At 39.5% G+C, this 20,861-nt stretch overlaps 1 protein-coding gene across 4 annotated transcripts; it reads left to right on the top strand.

Annotated features, from left to right (window-relative positions):
- The first annotated feature begins 4,623 nt into the window (after positions 1 to 4,623).
- Positions 4,624 to 18,394, top strand: LOC124398966 (tumor protein p53-inducible nuclear protein 2). 4 transcript variants are annotated; one of them, XM_046869553.1, is made up of 4 exons: positions 4,624 to 4,939; positions 9,594 to 9,910; positions 10,726 to 11,188; positions 13,800 to 18,394. In XM_046869553.1, the coding sequence occupies exons 2-4, from the start codon at positions 9,787 to 9,789 to the stop codon at positions 14,047 to 14,049; spliced, it is 837 nt and encodes a 278-aa protein (XP_046725509.1). In that variant the 5' UTR covers positions 4,624 to 4,939; positions 9,594 to 9,786; the 3' UTR covers positions 14,050 to 18,394. The 4 variants fall into 4 exon arrangements, with proteins under 4 accessions (XP_046725509.1, XP_046725508.1, XP_046725511.1 ...); XM_046869552.1 differs by having other exon boundaries at positions 4,625 to 4,939; positions 13,797 to 18,394; XM_046869555.1 differs by having other exon boundaries at positions 4,628 to 4,939; positions 11,068 to 11,188.
- The last annotated feature ends 2,467 nt before the right edge of the window (positions 18,395 to 20,861 follow it).

Here is a 20,861-nt window from a genome sequence, read left to right as displayed (position 1 = left end):
ATCAGTGTTTTACTCATTAATATTATTTTATTAATAGATCAGTGGGCTGAGAGTCTGGAGTCTGGTATTTTCAGGTTGCATCTCCTACATAGAACATAGTCCATTTGTGTGCTCCTTCCTCCACTCTTATACGTCACCCTATGCTCCTTCTTCTTCTTCACCACTGCCATTCCCATCCTTTTAGCAAAATCTACCACCATCTGCCCTTCCACATTCCTCTCCTTAAAGCCATACCTACCATCACCTCCTCATCACCTCTGTTCCCTTCACCTATATGCCCCTTAAAGTCTAACCCAATCACCAATCTTTCTTTCCTAGGTTCACCTTCTACCACTTCATCTAACTCACTTCAGAATTTTTCCTTATCCTACATCACAAAACCCACTTGTGGAGCATAAACACTGATGACATTTATCATCACCCCTTCAACTTCCAGCTTCACGTTCATCACCCTATCAGAAACTCTCTTCACCTCCACTACACTCTTACTGTACTCTTCCTTCAGAATCCCCCCTACACCATTTCTCTTTCCATCCACACCATGATAAAACAGTTTAAATCCACCTCCAATGTTCCTGCTCTTACTCCCTTTCCACTTGGTCTCCTGAACACACAACATATCTGCCTTTCTCCTCTCCATCATATCAGCTCCCTCTCTCCCTTTACCAGTCACAGTACCAACATTTAAAGTGCCAACCTGAACCTCCACTGTTCTACACGTCTCCTTTTCCTGCTGTCACTGTAGACGTCTTCCTCCTCTCCTTCTCCTTCTTTGACCAACAGTAGCACAATCTCCACTGGTACCCTGTTGGTTAATGATACCTGTGGTGGTCGTTGGTAACCCGGACCTCCACCGAGCCGCTATGAAATTCTGGTTCGTGATCCGCATATTTAATTTGGCGTATTTAATGTTTTAGGCTGGATGCCCTTCATAACACATCCATCCACATTTATCCAGGCTTGAAACCGACACTTAGACTGACCTGACTTGTGCAACCCTAATGGGTAATGGGTTAATGGGTTAAATGATAGTATGTTGAATACTTAAGTACATTTGAAGGCAAAAACCTTTGTACTTTTACTCAAATGAAAGTTTAAAGGGACACTTTTATTTTTACTGGAGTCATATGTTGCTGAGTGTCTCTACTTTTACTCAACTACATGCTTTGTGTACTTGATTTGCCACTGTAAAAGATGCACCTGAGCATTATTTAAAGTGGCACAGCAAAGGGTGTGATTACATACGTCAACTCAATAGAATTTTCTGTTCACTTGAACTAGTCTCCAACCCTATTGAACACCTTTGAGATGGTTGTGAACGCTGACTGCACCTCAGGCCTCCTCATCTTCTCACCTACATCACTGCCTGACTTAAAGTCCATGTGGCTGAATGAATCTCCAAAAAAAATCTCCACAAAATCTAGTGATACATTTTCCCAGAAAAGTGAAGGTTATTATAACAAGAAATGGAGACTGAATATGTAATGGGATGTTCAAAAACAAGCACATATCAATCTTGCGCTCTTCAAACGGTTGTCCATATAGTTATTTTCTTTATGATACATTTGGGACATGGGAACATAACTGAAAGAGACTAAAACTTTTCAGAATGTAGTGTACAGTATGAGCCAGTGACCATCCCTTTTTCTCTGTCCCTCATTTCTTTACACCCGATACACAGTAAGCCCCGCCTACATACACACACACACACACACACACACACACACACACACACTCGACCAACCCTCGAAACCTGCATTTTTTGAATCTGCAGGAAGGGCAGGGACGAGAGAGCAGGAACTACGGGTGGACAAACCAGAGTTCATACATGACCGTGCTGCAGGCTGATGAAACAGAGGCACCGTTTTGAGTCATGAGGAAGTGTATTCTCTCAACAACTCTTAACAAAACAACACACACACACACACACACACACACACACACACACACACACACACACACACACACACACACAAACAAGGCCTGACTGGAAACCTTGTTCAGTGATAGTGTGGTGTTAATATTCAACAGAAAATCAACCAGTCAATACAATACAACAGTGTTTAAAAAGAAAAAAAAGCAGCTCTGAGTCAAATTTTTACTTGTTCCTGCCAAAAGCATAATTACTAGCACCCTCACCTGTGGCACAAAGACAAAAAATACCTGAAATAATCAGACATCGTGTTTTCTATGTATTGAAGCAAAGTTACTGAGAAGCCTGTATGATGTGTGAGTTAAAATCCTGTTAATAAATAATATGCAGTTTATAAAAAAAATGAATCACATGCTCAAAATAAAAATAATAGAAAAATGTAAAATTTTATATAAAAAAATGATTATGGCAATATTTCTGGCGGTGTTTTAGAGCAGAGAAAATATATTATTTAGCAAAATATGTCAAATAGTGAAGCTGGTTGTATCATTTAAAAAAAAAACATGACACACACACACACACACACACACACACACACACACACACACACACACACACACGTACGTTCCAGTGGTTAATATGCGTGTTAGAGGTGAGTATAGATCGGCGCTTGTGTTCAGACATGTATGTATGTCAGACAACATCCAGCTGACTAAAATAAGTAAGTCAGTGGTTCAGTCAGTGTCATGTATCTCCACATGTATCTGGGTCTAAAAACTATGAACTAATATAAAAGGATTAAAAATTAATAATAGACAATATTTACATTATTTCTAGTGCATTAAATAAAAGCAATGAAAAGACAAAAGTATAACAGAAAAGTGTATTAAACAAATAAAAAATAATTTATGTGTTTTGTGGGTAAACTGAGACATAGTGATTATATGAAATTTTGTATTTCCACACTTCACCACTAGAGGCAGATACACAGTTTACCACTCATGATAAGTTACCTCTGACATCACAGTGCACCAAACTACTCATTCAGGACTGTGATAGTAAGCTGTGTCACCCAGGACCGGAACGTGTATTTGCTGAAATGAAAAGTGTCTGGATACTAAGAGGTTGTGAGGCAATTCGAAGTGGAAGGCTAAACCTGAGACCCCTAAAACGTCTGATCTCCCTCCGAAATGCCTGAGACTCTACAAACCATCCTTTTACAATACTGGTATGGATTGTTTTAATGGACATTCGGTGCAACCCAGATGAGAATGAGGTTCCCTCTTGAGTCTGGTTCCTCTCAACGTTTCTTCCTTATGCCGTCTCGGGGAGTTTTTCTTTGCCACAGTCGCCACCGGCTCGCTCATCAGGGACAAACTTACACTTATAAAGAACATATTCACTTTTAATCACCACATTATCTGTGTAAAGCTGCTTTGAGTCAATGTTCATTGTTAAAAGCGCAATACAAATAAAAATGAATTAAGATTGAATTGAATTGAATTGTTTTGGGCCTTTCCAAATCAAAATAGGCAGACGCCTGGAGAAAAAATGGGGAATAATAATAAGTGTCTCACGATTCGATGTGTACACAATGAGCTTCTCACAGCTATAGACACTGATTTCTTCCTCATGGCTCTGAGGAGATTTATAGCCCAAGAGCCCAAGAGTGGCAGCTTGGAGATACTAGGACTTAAACCACCGGCCTTCTATTTAGTAAACTTAGTTTAATGTTTTTGTTATTTTCCGTTCATTTATGTTATCAAGTCCACAGCGGCTGTTCTCAGGCTGTGAAGGAAGAGGAACCTGACATAGTCATCATCAGTAGCTTGTAGCTCGTCTGTCCTCAAGGTTCACCTGCGATGCTTTCGGAGATGCCTTTCTTTGAGTTAACCTTTTTTAGCTGAGATCAATGTTTTTTGTTCTTTTTTTATTGCACCATTTATTCCCAAAGACTGTTTTGTGTGTGTGTGTGTGTGTGTGTGTGTGTGTGTGTGTGTGTGTGTGTGTGCGTGTGCAAATCTCTGTAGATGAGCAGTTTCTGGAGAAGAAAAAAAACAGCTCATCTGGAACCAACATCCAATTTTCCTTTGGCATTAATGCAAATTCGCTCATTTTCATATCTTATTTGAAATAATTGAACTGTAAGTGCATAATTTGGCGTATTCCTGTGCTGACACGCGATTGGCTAATATTATTTAATTATTTAATTGAATAAGCAGGTGTTCCTATTGAATCGGCTGCTAACTGCATAAAATTGTACATATAACCAATTCTACTACTACTACTACTACTACTAATAATAATAATAATAATAATTAAGACGTTACGGAAATAGAAGCAATAAAAGGCTTTCTTTATCTCTAACACACGTTGGAGCCCCAGTACTGCCAAGCTGCTACTGTTGGGCCCCTGAGTAAGGCCCTAAACCCTTTCTGCACCTGTGTAATAAAAGCGCCCCCAGATTCCTAACACGCCTGGATATGCGGAAAAATAATTTTTCACTGTGCTGTAATTAATAATTGATGAGTAAATGCTGCTTTTCTGTTATAAATTAAGGTTGCTGAGCTTGTTGCCCCGCCCACTTTTGCCCCCCTCCCCCACCGTCCAAACCCCCTCCCTCGTCCTCCAGTTTCCTCCGTTGTTGTTGCACGAGCCTCGTTGGAACGCCGCGATTGGCTCGCGGACACGTTGCAGGGGCGGTACCACCGGCGACCGGGGGGCGTGGCCTCTAGCGCGTCGTGACGTCACAATCAGCTGTTGGGTTGCGCGTCTACGCCGTGATCGCGGATCAGCTGGGCGAAGCAAAATAACAGCCAGGACAAAAACAAGGCAGCAGTGCAGCACAAACAGGATAAAAATAAACACGACTAGAACAGAAGAAGAAGAAAAGAAAGACTTCGTGTAGTTTCACCACTAAAGTTTCTTCTAAGAAGAAAACCTTTTTTTTTTAATATAATTGTATTATTTGGATGTTGATAGACTCCTGCTGCATTACACTACCTCGATTTTTTACTGCCTCGTCCACACGTTTACACGTTTTCATCGGTGCTCCAGCAAAGGCAGGTAAGTAGACTGGAGGTGTTTTTTTTGTCCGTTTTTGTCTACCTTATTATGGATCTTGAGTCTCGTCAAATGCACCCCTCCACCACTATTATTACATCCTGGAGTCGTGTATATCTTATACACAGATCAGAATCAAGCACTTTTGGGTTGAATCTTATTATATAAAGATCTGAAATGGTTTTGACATCATCATCTGGTGTCGGTCATTCGATCAGGAGGCGTCAATATGCCTTTTATAGCGTTCTGCAATCGCCTTGGAATAACCTGATAACCATCATCCAACATTTATGCAAAATAAAACATAAATATGTAGATTCAAACACACCTCTATTTATATAGCTATATATCTATCTGTAGAGGTGTGTGACCTGTCTGCTAGTGTAATTTGAACGTGTGTGTGTGTGTGTGTGTGTGTGTGTGGATTACAGGTCATCTGTAATACGGTTTATCCGAGCCATTATTGAGCCCAAAGAAAGTCCAGTCTTATTACACATGTAGGAAATACTCCGGATTAATTTTCTCTCGCAGGGATCTATCCCTCTTTCCATTCCTCCAGCAATGTAAACATTTGGGTTGCCTCTGCAAGTGTTTTGTCTTCTTTCCTATTAAAAAAAAAGCAATTTTCTTCTATTGTAACCCCCAAAGTATTTATTCCTCTCATCGGCTCGAGTGCTTCATATTTTATTTTTTTGTGCATCATTTGTGTCCCTTTTGTCTTTCTTTCTTTCTTTTTCTTTTCTCTCCCTCTCTCTTTTTTGTCCTGGGTATTTTTCCGTCTGTCCTCTATAGCCTACGGAAGGCGGGGCTAACTGCGACAATGACGTCATCGCTTTACACCGCCCTCGCTCAGCCCCGCCCACGCGGATGCTTTTGGCTGAATCCCAAATGGCTGCCTAGGGCCAAGCTCTTATGTGCTAATAAAAATTTAATTTTAAAGGACAAAAATATACTTAATATTCACATAAAAGAATATTAATAATATATTCAAGATGACAGAACTACAAACGAGATCACTGACTCAAAAAAGATAGTTTAGACATCCTTTCTGTCTTTGTGTATAGCATTTTAATAGCATGATAATATATTTCCTTTGCATTTCTTTATTAAAAATTTGATTTTTTTTATTAAAATTCTCATAATATTCAGTTATTTTGCTGTTTACATGCATATCCAATACAGGGTTATATCTATATTTATTTATGAATAACCCTTACATTATATATTGTTAAAAATGCTAAATTTAACTTTTTTTTTATTACTATTTAATCATGAAACTATTAGTAATTATATGAATATTCTCTCACATTTTAACTGACCTTTAATATCCGTGGACATGGAGCACATGCGAGTACACAAAGTGTACATTTATTTAACAATAATTAACAATATGTGTAGACCACTGCATGTCCAGCTTGGGTATTTGGGATTCAGCAATAACTTACAAAAACATGTAGGTACATTAATTGTGTTAAATAAAATTGGGTCCCCTGCAGGATCCAATTTTTACACTTTATTAGTGTTTAGGTTTTTTTTTCTAGCTGAGTGATTAAGGCTCTGGGTTACTAATCAGAAGGTTGGGGGTTCAAATCCCAGTATTGCCAAGATGCCACTCATGGGCCCTTGAGCAAGGCCCTTAATCCTCTGTGTTCCAGGGGCACTGTATTATAGCTGACCCTTCACTCTGACTCCAGATTCCTAACATATGGGATATGCGAAGAAAGAATTTCACTGTGCTGTAAAGTACAATGTAACAAGTATAATAACTTTGTTATTTGCAAACCCTGCATGTTAGGAAGCTGGGGTCAAGGTCCAGGAGCTGGCAGGGCTCTTGCTCAAGGGCCCAACACTTCAGATGCAGCTACATCATATGAATGCATTCCATGTGAAGTCCAATGAGATTTTAACCTTCCAATACAGCACATGTTCTGAGATAATAACTAATAAACCAGAAAGTCAGTATGCATCAGGAAGCCATTATATCTTTGAGTGCACTGCACAGGGTACAAATATAAGTGAAGACTACACACTGTGTACAAACTGAATTAAACGCAGCACCCGTCATGGCTGACTTTCTTTCCTGTTAGCCTTTTAATCAGGAAGTAGCGTTCTTCACTCACTGTTTTAGATCATCATCCTGCATGTTCCTAATTCAGGTCATTCAACTCTTCCCTTAAAACACGCACACAGATCATTTCAAAATGATCAATTAATGAAATGACTGAAGCAGCATCAGACGCCAGAGTTTACGAGATAAGGCACGAACGCAGATCGAGCGCACCGGCATGTTGATGCAAATCTGGCAGGGGCGAGGCTGGAATTTGTGTGTGGCTGGAAAAATATTTACATCTATTGATTCGGTCTGTTTCTGGTTTAGAGACAGTGGCATTTAGTAAAAGACAGGAGGTGGAGCTGGAGGTTGAAGATGTTGAGATGTTTGTTGGGAGTGACGACGATGGACAGGATTAGAAACGAGTTTATTAGAGGGACAGCACATGTAGGACGTTTTGGAGACAAGGTGAGGGAAGTGAGATCGAGATGGTTTGGACATGTGCAGAGGAGGGACATGGGGTATATCAGTAGGAGAATGCTGAGGATGGAGTCACCAGGAAGGAGGAAAAGAGGAAGACCAAGGACAAAGACATGCAGGTAGTTGGTTTGAAAAAGGCAGATGTAGAGGACAGGAGGGGTATGGAGACGGATGATCCGCTGTGGCGCCCCCTAATGGGAGAAATCGAAAGAAGAAGATATTTGGTCCATGTTTCTGTGATCCGCTGAGCACCAAGATTGTTTTTTAGGGTCCCTGAGTGCAGAACTATACATGTATATACTTTTCTGCTAAATTATTTATCCTGTTTGCTTGATTCAGCTGCACCACATGGACTAACTGCTGGGAAACATCTCCAGATTGTCTGGATTTGTTTCAGAGGTTCCTTTCTTACTTTTTTTGTACAGATATTGAACTATCCAAATAAGTCTAATAAATCCAGAAATGTATGCAGGTGCCTTTTTATAATGAATCTGAAAATCTACAAATCTGAAGAAGCAAATCTTCACAAGTCTTGGATGATTTTTTTATTTTTTGTTTTGCACCAGAATGGCACCTGCTCATCAGACTGAAAAGTTAAATCAATAAATACAAGCTAAATGCTAGCAATAACCTGTAATGCAGAAGATTTCATTGGGACATGAATAACATTTATCCAATTGAGTTCAATTAACTTTTATTTCTATTGCACTTTTAACAATGGACATTGTCTTAAAGCAGCTTTATACCGATAAAGAGGTTATACTAATGGCAAGGAAAAAGCTTCCTGAGATGGTTTGAGAGGAACCTGACTCCAAAGGGAACCTCATCCTCTTCTGGGTGGCACCAGAAAGTCCAATAATTACAGTTCTATCATTGTTGATGTTCAGTGATGGACACTTAAATGCATAACTGTTTATGCAAATTGTGATCCTGAGCCATTAAAGCAGAGTGTCGCTATTAATTACAGTCCAAATCCATCCTCAAAGTTCTCGAGTTGCTCAGTAACTACATGGATTCGCATAAACCTTTAAGCTGAAAGATGAATTCCTGCTGTTTTTGTGTTTCATAATTTTTCACCAGTATCAAAGAGGAAGTTAAAAGAAAAATAAATAGGCTGTTATGTGGAAAAGTGATTTTATCTGCAAGGCTTTTGTATTATCGATTGTTCAAGGTTCAAAGCCATGTTTTACAAATTGAGTGAAGGTTTTTTTTACTGTACATTATATTGTTCAAATGGTGGTGTTTGTATTTAAGACACTGTTGAGAAACGCACATTGTATTGAGTCTAAACTGTAAAAAAGTGAAAACACCTCCTCTCACAACAAACACGGTAAAAGGCAAAAACACACAAGAACTGGACGGTGAATGACTGGGAGAAGGTTCTGATGACAGATGAGTCCAAATTTGACAGACGGAGTACAGGAGAGAAGATGTGATCAGACTCCCTCACCCCCACACTCTCACATGGAGGTGGAAGTTTAATGGGCTGTTTTGAAGCAGGGAAGGTTCTGGAAAATTAAAGGAATCCTGAATCAACATGGCTCCCATTCCATATTTCCATGCAGTTCCGTCTGGACTGCGACTCATTGGAACCGACTTCACCGTACAATGAGTTCTGAAAGTGTTATTAAGAGAACAAACAGTCTTCTGGAGTGATATTTATCATGGAACCACCTGCCCAGTCATCACACCTAAATCCTACTGAACTGCTGGGATGAACTGCATCAAGAAACTAGTGAAGAACATATTTGGCAAGTTTTACAAGAGGCACAGGTGTATTTCAGCTGAACGTTTGGATATTTATATATTTGTTTGGTCAAAGTGAATATACATAATATATATGACAGATTTTGTTGCATAGAAACAAAAGGAACACGTATATGTCTTTCAAACACCATAAAACACTCAGTGTTTCCACACCTTTAGCTTTAAATTGATAAAAAGCTAAATATTGTACATCTTGAAAAGGGTTTCTCAAGAACTTCAATTCAATCATTTAACAGAATAAGAATTTTCTTTGAACTCATTTGACATGGAAACTCAGTCAGTTAACATATTCCTCCTGTCTCTCTCTCTCTCTCTCTCTCTCTCTCTCTCTCTCTCTCTCTCTCTCTCTCTCTCATACAGGCCTTTGCAGTAATAAAAAAGACCATTCATTTGCACTTTGAGAGTTCATTGACTCTTGTAAGGTTCCTTCTACCAACAAGGGCTTAAAAAACACCAATAACACCCGGTGCTATTTTACACAGAGAAGTTCTAAGGCAGCTCTCCCTCAGGAAACCTACACAATCCTATCTGCCCTTTGACCTCCGAAGCGGCCATGTTCCAGCGACTTAGCAACCTGCTGTTCGGAGCGGTGGAGAACGTCTCTGCCGAGCTGAATGGACCCAAACCCTGCGTGACCGAGGTGGATGATGAGGGGTGGCTTCTGGTCAGCGTTCCCGGTGAGTAAAAGGATCATGGGTAATTAAACCTGCATTAAATACAGGTTTTGGGGGGCAACGATGTGGAGCAGGAAAGTAATAATGTGTCCAAACCCTCATCTTATTCACTGTTTAGTGCATTTTCTTTTAATTCTATCAACGGCGAGGAAAATAAAGAGTTTGGTTTGGGACACGCCCACAGTGGGCCAGTGATCAAAGTCATTTCATGACTGAGACGCCATATTTGTAGTCTTTTTTGTTAGTAGTCAGTCAGTATGCTGTCTACAAGGCAAGATGTGTAGAAAAAAAGAATAGGAAAAAGCAAGAATGAAAGAACGTAAGAAAGAAATGGAAAAGAATAAATGAAAGAAGGAGAGTCAGAGAGCAAAAAAGAAAGAAAGAAAGAAAGAAAGAAAGAAAGAAAGAAAGAAAGAAAGCTGCTAGGCAGGATGGGTATAGGAAAGTAAGCAATGAAGGACAGAAACACATAAAGGAAGAAAAAAGACAAGCAAAATCTATTTGAAAGAAAGAAGGATAGCAAGAAAAAAAAAGAAAGAAAGAATGGTATAAATGTAGCATGTTATTATGAAACAATCAGTAACTATATGACACTAATGACAATATTTTTTATGTCTTATGTGTTTTTTTTTTTTTAACCTTCTTCTGTCCCCTCATTTTTTACTCGGTTCCTCCCCCTGCTATGTGTGCTTGTTGTATGTTGACATTTTATGCCAAATCCCTACCTGCATGGCTTTATTTATTTACTGTTGTTACCCCTTTTCCACTCTTTACTTTACATCCTGCTCCTCCTCCTGCCTGCCCCAACCCGCTGTCAGGTGACGGAAACTGTACCATGTTGGGTGAGGACGGGGCGGAGGTCCCATCAATAGCACAGTCTCTTCCACATAGTAAATGTCAGAGGGTGGAGTCTGGGTGTGATATAGCCACTCCCCCCTCTAGTATATGTGACCCCGCCCCTTTCTCATGCAAACGGCGCAGGATTAGAGCAAGCCGCTCTCAGGCGGCGTGTCCTCCCTTGTCCCGATCCCTTCGCTCCCCTCTTTTCCTCGACTCTCCCTCCCCGCTTGGGTCAGGAGGAGCGAATGCGCCGTCTGACTCCGCCCCCTGTGGGTTGGATGAGAGTTGGTTCATCACTCCTCCACCCTGTTTCACTGCAGAGGGAGCGCCGGCTGAGGCCAGCCCCATGGAGGACCTGCTTATCGAGCATCCCAGCATGTCTGTATACGTCTCCTCTTCCAACCTGGAGCAGAGTGCAGCCAGCATGGCTGAAAGCGTGGGGTAAGCTTTAACATCATCCCATAATAAAAATCCTATATACAATCTGCTTCACTAATGTTCCACATACAATACGCTTTATTATTGGACAATTCAGTCTGCTTCATTATTGTCCCATATCAAGTCATGTCAAGAAGCTTTTATTGTCGTTTCTATGGTTATATCGCTGATGCAGTACACAGTATAATGAGTAAAAGTTCCTCCAGAACCCTGGTGCTACATAAAACAACATAGAACTGCAACACACAACATAAAGCTACACCACAGAACACAGAGTTAAAGTCAAATAAAGTAACACAGAGTGGACTTTAGTGTCCTCGCCACATAAAGTGCATCGAGTGCAACCGAGTGCAAACAGTGCAGACAAAAAACAGTGCAGACAAAAAACAGTGCAGACAAAAAACAAACACATAACACAAAATAGCGCTGACCAGTAAACCTACTGTATACACTGATTATACATTACTGTGCAAAGAGAACTATAAAGGACTATGGAAAAAAACATATTAGTAAACATAAACACAATGCAGTGCAAAAACAGCAGTAGCAGCAGTCGAGAGGTGCAAAAAAAACAGCATGTAAACAGTGTAATATGATTAAATATGAATAATAAATGGTGGTGGAATGAATTGAGATGAGTAATGAGTGTGTGTGGAGTTCAGGTTGTACAGTATAGTAACACACTGTTGAATAAGTGTGTGTGTGTGTGTGTGTGTGTGTGTGTGTGTGTGTGTGTGTGTGTGTGTGTGTGTGTGTGTGTGTGTATGCGTGTGTGTGTGTGTGTGTGTGTGTGTGTGAGTTTCAGTTCAGTTCAGTTCTGTGTGTTGTGGATCCTGATGACTTGAGGGGAAAAACTGTTGCACAGTCTGGTTGTGATGCCTGAATGCTTCGGAACCTCTTTCCTGATGACAGAGGGGTGTAGAGTGTGTGTGAGGGGTGTGTGTGAGGGTGTGTGAGGTGTGTATAAAGTGTGTGTGTAAAGAGTGTGTGAGGGGTGTGTGTTGTCGTCGACAATGCTGTTGGCTTTGCAGATGCAGTGTGTGATGTAAATGTCCATGATAGAGGGGAGAGAGACTCAGCTGTCCTCATGATCCTCTGTAGGGTCTTGCGATCCGAGACGGTGCAGTTCCTCTACCAGGTAGTGATGCAGCTGCTCAGGATGATTTTGATGGTCCCCCATGTAGAACATGCGTATTATGGGGGAGGGAGATAGGCTTTTCTCAGACTTCTCAGGAAGTAGAGACATTGCTGGGCTTTCCTGGTGATGGAGCTGGTGTTGAGTGACCAGGTGGAGATATCTGCCAGTTGAACACCAAGGATTATGGTGCTCTTGACGATCTCTCTCTCTCTCTCGACAATTTAATCCGCTTCATTATTGTTCAATATAAATCACTACAATCATACTAACGTTAATTCCAGAAGGCTAATGGCGAATTTTTCCTCACCTACAGCAAATTCAGTGTTGCTACACAAACACCCACAACAAACAAATGAAATGTAATCTCTCTAACAAGAAATACCAGACGGGGGTTCAATACCAGAGACACGCGATACTACTGGGTGAAGAGGATCAAAACAGTAGCAGCTACACATACTTTACACACACACACACACACACACACACACACACACACACACACAGAGAGAGAGAGAAAAAGAAAGGTGTAAATAATAAGTGGTAATGAAGAACAGGTGTGAATGCCTGGCAACAGGAAAAGACAGATAGAGGTTAGAGACAGAAAAAGACTGAAAGATATAAAGAGTGATAGAAACAGGACGGACGAGCTGACAATCTTTACTGAGAAAGAAAGACGAATGACAAAATATGTTGAAAAAAATGCTAGATAGCTGGATAGACAAGCAGATAGATAAGAGAAAAGAAACAAGAGAAAGAAAGAGAAAGAAAAATTTAACAAACAAAAATACATGTAAATGATATGAAAATTGAAACAAGAAGTGAAACAAAATGAAAGATGATGAAATTGAGACATGAACAAGCGCAAGCGAAAAAAACAATTAATTAATCAATTAATTAATTAATTACTACAGAAAATATAGAAAGGGGAAAGTAGAAGAAAATAACAACCAAACAAATATATAATAGTTAAATAAAAATGGGCAAAAATATCCAAACAAACAAATTAGCTACACTCTGTGGCCAAAAGTATTGGGACGCTCGACTTTTCCACCCTTTATGTTCACCTCCCCTAACCACAAACTTGGAGGCATACAATCTTTTGGGATGTTTTTGGATGCTGTAGCATAAAATTTCCCCTTCGCTCGAACAGAACCTGTTCCAGCATGACGATGCTCCTGAGCACAAAGCCGGCTCTATTTAGATACATGGAAGATCTCCTGCTATAGAGCTTCCTCCCTAATGAACACCTTTGAGATGAAGTTGAAAGCTCACCTCACCTACATAAGTACCTGATTTTACTGACAGCCTTAGAAATAACAGTAAAAGGAGATTAAATGTAAAATGGGATGTTCAATTAATAATGTAATAAAAAGCAAAAACAATGAAAGAATGAAGTATTTATTACTCTTTTTTTATGAATTTCTGAATCTCTGTCTCTCTCTCTCCCTCTTTTTCTCTCTCTTGGTTTCTCAGCAGGATGTCTGAATCCACCCCAGCCCCCGTTTCCACTCGGCCAGTGCGAGGATCAGCATGTCAGGCGGTCCCTCTTGCCAAAGTGACTCAGGTGAATCGTGTTCAGAGGGCCAAAGCTCGCGTGGATCGTCGTCACTTGGCCCGCGGTCGCATTCAGCGCCAGAACCGCACCCGCCAGCAGATCCCACGCCACGTGGCTTACACGCGCAACTCCTTCCTGCACCAGCCGTGCCATCGCAGCATCTGCCACTGATCCACGACCATCATCATCATCATCACTACGTTGAACCAACCTCAATCATCCCTCATCTCCGACCATATCTTCCATACCGTCCTCTTCGGCTTCAATGTCTTTCACAGAAACCCTCATTCTAAGTTTTTTTTCTGCTCCATCCGAACTGTTCGCTTTTCCAATTAGCATTCGACTAGCGTGGGCCTGCTCTAAATAAAGGGGAGAATGGCTAATAAAAAATTAGCAAAAATTTGACAAAACATGAAAGGCGCAGCACAGACACGGAAGTGGAAGAAAGCGAACAAGGGTCTGAGGCTAACGTTACTTACTCATCCTTTATTTACTTTCATTTGTTGGAAAAGTCAAATTTTCTCCACGTTTTTTTTTTTTTCAGTGTAATTTCTTGAGTGAAAATACCAGAGAGGAAAAATAGGTGTTGCGAAACTAAAGCATCAGATCAGAGACAAAACAGTGCTACAGTGTCAAAAGTTTGGAAATACCTTTTTTAGACACATGTACTTTTGTTTCTATGCAACAAACTCGGTCATGTGACTGTATGAAGATTTACTTTGAGCAAACAAAGTAGTCCTTGTTGGTTCATTTTCAGTTTCCGGAATCTTCCCTGCTCCAAAACACCCCCAGACCATTAAGCCTTCAGCTCCATGTGGGACTGTGGGGGTGAAGGGAGTCTGAATTCTTTTTGCCTTTTACCGAATATGTTGCATAGAAACACAAACTCAAACACCAGGTGCTGTATACAAGCATGTATTTATTTATTTTATATAAAGAGAAAAAGGCTTTAACAGCACACAGAATGGCAAAGTAGGTAGATGAAGGTAAAAGTGGGGATAAAACAGATTAAAGAGTGTTGGATGCTGATGGAGAATTGAAGAAGGAGTGAATAAGTAAGTATCGTAGCCCACAGCATTAACCGTAGCACATTGAAGGGAAAATCCAACATACTGTGGAGTTTAATTAGAAACATAGGTTGGATGATTTTTACCTCATTATGCGTTGGTCAATCACTCCAGGTGAGTTTAAGGTTAAGAAAAGGCAGAAGTTAATTAAAAATTAAATTAATTAATTTAAAAAAAAAATCAATCTATCTATCTATCTATCTATCTATCTATCTATCTATCTATCTATCTATCTATCTATCTGTCTATCTTTCTATCTATTACACCTTAATTGAATGAAGCTGCTGTGGGTTACGGGGTTTGGTGGTTTGTAGAAGATGCAGGTTGAGGGTAAAGAAATCGCGCTGCTACCTAGAGGATGGAGAACAACGATCAATGACCCAGAATATTCATCGTGTGAGTCCGGCGACTCAAATCTGGAGTCTCAAAGCGGAAGGTTTGATTTAGGTTTGATTTAACCTATAAAAAACAACAATTCCTTCTTCACCTCTAGGTGGCGATGTGATCTTCTTTAAGAGATTGTATTTTAAAAAAGGCGACTCTTTATTGTGTTTTGTTCCGTTACGTTCTTTTTAAACATCTGTTCTATTTGATATCTCAGACCCTTGATCTTCCTCTCCATGCTCCAGTGTCAGACCTGCATCTAAAAAGGTTTAGCTAAAAAAAAAAAATCGATCACTGTGATTATATTTGTAGACAGCGAAGATCTCAGAAGTCATCCGTCGTTCACCTAAGTCTTTCACGTTACGCTAATCCATCCCAGTAAGCAAAGAGTGACCAGTGATGAAGGTTACTGAGACGACCTGGCCTGGCTAATCAGGAAACTTCCTGTTTGTTTAAATATAGCTCATTTTGGAATTCCATGTTTGCTCACTAATATCGCTAACAACGTTTTTAAACATCTTATTGTCTGGACATCACAAGCAAAACCATCCTATTATCAACCTTGACCCGGGAGTAAAATTGTCCTCTGAATCGCGAAGGGCAGATAGCACTTTCCTCCACGTATCTCAGAGAAGGCACCTCGGACGAAGCCTTTAGCTAGTGCGCAGGAACCCATTAATCCAAGATGGCCGCCTCTATAACGTAATGTTATGGTGGAAATGTGAGTTTGAGCTTGTTAATTATTTCAGTTAGCCGTGTAAAATCAAACATCTGACATATAAAGAAATTCCTTTCATTTATTCCGTTAGGAATGCCGTGATTGGTCAGTCCTGGTTTAGTGTTGTGACATCACAACCAAAATTTACATATTATCACTGGGATGTTTCCATTTTCTTGTGTGTTTGTGTGTGAGAGAGAGATGAGATCCTCGAGAGTGATGTACATGCATGTACATCGATGTTAGCATGATGGCTCTTGTGTGTTGTGGGATGCAAACACACACACAACCACACACACACACACACACACACACACACACACACTCTCACATGTCCACGTGCAGAATCTATACTCCTCCATCAGTCAGTGTTACTTTACTCCATGGGATCCTCTGCGTATCATGGATGCTGATTAGATTCACTATGGTGCTGAACATGTTTGACTGTTTGTAAAATTCGACTTGGATGTACATTTGCACTGTCTTACATTTTATGGTGAATCCATTTTTACTATTAGTTTGTTTGTTTTTTTGCCGTGTGGGACTGAATCTGTTTTTATTTCGAGAGGCTGATGTCGACATGCATACGTTGGAAAACCAACTATTTGAAATTGTTCACATTCACGTATGGGTATGTAAATATAATGCACAGCTCTTTACAGTACAGTATTTGAGTGATGCGTGTTTGATCCGAATGATGTCACCGTTTATCGCTACGTTGAGCGCATAGATTTGAACTTACATTATTTTTCTTTCCAAAGATTTAAACCCCATAATGTTTTTGTTTTTATTGTTTTTGAAATTAAGGGTGTCCCTTATTGAAAAATCATCTTATTCTTTTACTATGGTATACCTGCATGTAATGGGCTATTTAGACGTAACCTGATCGCTGAAATTGTCCGAGGTGTTGGCGTGACTTAATACAAAGAAAATCTATTAACGAAATGTAATATATTCATATATTCCCCCTTATATATGTTTTTTTTTTCTTCATTATGAGCATCGAGTTGATGTATGGATGTCAGTGGTGGATCTTTCAGCGACAGTTTGCTGATATTGTCCTAGTTTGATTCTGTCAGACTCTGTTCAAACGTTGGGCCACCATTGTTGGCAGAATTTGGGTCAATTTTAAATACATTTTGCCCCATTGGGTCAATCTCAGCCATTGTATTGACCCAATAGTTGGTAGCAGTGTTGACCCAACATTTTGGCCATTGAGCTTGAGAGACTTTCAGCTACTTTGTGTTCTATTGCAAATATTGGGTCAAAATTCACTGTTCCACTGGGACAAGGTTTGGTGCCAACATTGGCCTAATTCTCTCCGTTGGTCCGATGCAAACTTTTAAATCCATCTAACCAGTGTTTAGTCATCATTGGCAGCATTGCAAGAATGCCTTTACCAACTTCAGACCAACATTAGACCAGTGTTGGTCTGAAAACTTCTCCTTTCCCACTCCTTCTCACCATAGACCTTGGTTTGCAACCTGGGTGTTATTTAAGTATCTCCTTTATCAATGTGGTGCTTCTCACCTCCTGTGCCAGTCCACACTGAGGTGATGGTAAACCATACACAGCAATGTTTATTTTTAACCTTCCACCCTTCTTACTCACTCTTTTAGTTTTTTTTTTTCTTCACCTGTGTGTGTATATATGACTAATGAAATGTGTGTGGCTATAGGGGGCAGTGTGTTACACCTCAGGGTAGCTTGGGGTAGATTTGACTGTGTAGCTGGTGTGATGTGAGAACATAGACAGGGCGGGTAAATAAAAAAAATTATTAATGAACTAAAATTAGATATATAAATATATAATATATGTGCTTGTATTTTTCCTTATGGTTAGATGCCGATTTTTTTGTTTTATTTTATTCAATGTTCACGATTTATTATATTGTGAAAAATTAAGGGGGTGGACCATCAAACAGTGAGACTGCAGTCGTCTGTTTGGATCTTGCACCCTGAAACTATGGCAGCTTCTTTAAATGTAGGGGTTCACCTTGACGGGAGGGTTTCGTCCCTTTTTCTCTCTCCGAAACCTACACCCCCTTTCAAAAAAAAGTACAAATAGAATATATATATTAAAAAAAAAAGGAATAATGTATATGATAACTATGGTGATCGTGCCTTTCACTATTCTGCATGTTTTTTTTGTTGGATTTTTTTTGTTTCGTTTTGTTTTTTTGTGATCAGCTGACTTTTCTATCCTGTCTGTGTGGGCACTGGTCCGTAGGCAGTAGTAGAGACCTATGCAAAATACAAGGATGGGGTTCCAACATCCATTCAGAAATACAGGTACCAGGAAAAAAAATAAATAAATAAACAAAAAACCTCTCAGGATGAAACCTGAATCGTCTCTTTTTTGTTTTGCTTATTTCAAACATCTGATTTTGTAATAAACCAGAATTATTAGATTAGATTAGATTAGATTAGATTCAACTTTCCTGTCATTGTGCAGAGTACATGTGAAGCCAATGAACTGCAGTTAACATCTAACCAAAAGTGCACAAGTGGCCTATTTACAATAAACAGCAGTATGTTAAATGAGGGTTTGGGCTCCGTATGTATGAAGGTGAGAGTGAATAATGTACAGGTGCAGGAGATGATTAGAAAAAACATCTCAAGAAGATACATGCTCAAATAACATGTTTGTATGAAACAGTATATACAGAATAAATATGGGTGGAATGTACAGTAGTGCAATAAACATAACTTATAGATGGTGCAAAGATGCACAGTGCTCTATTACATAGTACATTTCATTCAGGTTTATTTCCAAAGCACTTTTAACAATGGATTTTGTCTCAACGCAGATTTATAGAATGTAAGAAGTACAGAACAAAGTTCACTTATATTTACATGTGTGTGTGTATTCATCCCCAAGCCTGGGGCGACTGTGGCAATGAAGCACTCCCTTAGATGGTATGAGGAAGGAACCCTGGGAGAAACCAGACTCAAAAGGGAACCAATCCTCAAATAGGTGACACCAAGAGTGTGATTATAAACCATTAAAACATTACAAACACACAGGAGTGAGAAATATACTGTACATGGGGAAAAAACAGTCAATCAGAATGAATGATTGTTTTAAAAGCTGTCTTCAAACAATTACGTTTATTATATGGAGAAAAGTTTGTGGACATTTTAGCACACGGTCGGTATGTGCTCTTTGTACATCATTCCCCATTTGCTGCTTTGAGAACCTCCACTCTTCTGGGAAGATGTTCCACAAGATTTTTGTGGGGATTCATACACCTACAAGGGTGTTAATAAAGTCAGGTACTGATGTAGGTGAGAAGTTGAGGAGGTTCCTGGGGTGCAGTCAGCGTTCACATTCATCCCAAATAGTGTTGGAGCTCTATCGCAGGAGATCTTCCAGTCCAACCCATGGAAAGCAGATCTCCATTGAGCCGGTCTTGTTTATTGGGTCACTGTCATGCAGGAACAGGTTTGGATTTCCTATTAATAATAACTAGTGCTTCCACCAACATGCTATACAAATGTGTGCCTCCAATATTGTTTGAACAGTTTGGGAAGAAACACATTTGGGTGGAAAAGTCAGGTGTTTCAATGCTTTTGTTTGAAATGGTGTATACAGCATTTAATATATCCACTATAGAGCATTAACCATTATTGGTTATAGATATTTCTTTCAATTATTTGCCATTTTAAGGCTGAAGTTACAAAAAAAATAATAAAAGCCTTCATTATTGCATTGTTTTGCCTGAATTAAAGCTAAAAAGAAATGGTTTGGCTCAGTATATGTAGATCTTAGAAGAATGCATATCACACTGGATATCATCATTATTATTCAGTGGTGGACAGTAAGGAAGTAAATTACTGTACTTAAGTACCTTTTTTGTGTATCTGTACTTTACTGAAGTATTTACATTTGTGGAAACTTTTACTTTAAGTTCATTTAATTTAAAAGTCAAATATTTTTTTACTCGACTACATTTAATGAAATCAGTTGTTCATTTTATTAATGAGGATAAAAACGTAACCAGTGAAACACGTAGCGAGTCACCAATCAGGATCGAGCGCACGCTCTTTTTTTACACGTGTTCTGAACGGCGCTTGGTGAACCTACTGATCACCAACATACAGTTCAGCATCAGTTTAACATCAAGCAGAACATTTAGAGAGGAATAAATGATGAAGAAACTCCAGACTCGAACTCACCACAACACACGTGACCTCGTTTACATGATTATTTTAAAGTTGTAGAAAAGAAGGTTTTGGGTTCATGATAATTGTAATAGTATTCAATCAGTGTTTAAGTCATTAATATCATTCTATTAATAGATCAGTTTGCTGAAAGTCACATTCAAGGGGGTTTCAGGTGGGCTTGTTAGGATTTAGTAGGATACTGTAAATCTGTATCAGGGATTTTTTCACCGCATATTTAAAAATATTCGGCGCTGCAAATTGGAAGAAAATTGAGACAGGATCTAAATACGAGCATTTTAAGGATCGCATGCTTGGGAATTTGGAAAACACTGATTGGGAATATGGGACGTGTGTGGAATTTTGGGATTGTGCTTTTGAAGAAAATTTGGGGCCGTATGATTGGACATTTAGGGAGATGTGTGTAAAATGTGTGTTCGGAAACTTTGGACTGTGCTTTTGGGGGCAATTTTTTTCAACAGTGTATTTTGGGAATTTTGGAATTGTGCTTTTGGAAAATTAGGGCAAACATTGGTGCATATTTAAAACAAGTTTGCCAGTTTGCATTTGGGAATTTGGGACATTATTGTAAGAACAACTGGAAAAATTTGTCACATTGTTATTTGTGCTTTTTAAGAGTATAGAATTTAT

Source organism: Silurus meridionalis, chromosome 16 (assembly GCF_014805685.1).
Source record: "Silurus meridionalis isolate SWU-2019-XX chromosome 16, ASM1480568v1, whole genome shotgun sequence".
NCBI lineage: Eukaryota > Metazoa > Chordata > Actinopteri > Siluriformes > Siluridae > Silurus > Silurus meridionalis.
This window is presented reverse-complemented; position numbering and strand designations above follow the sequence as displayed.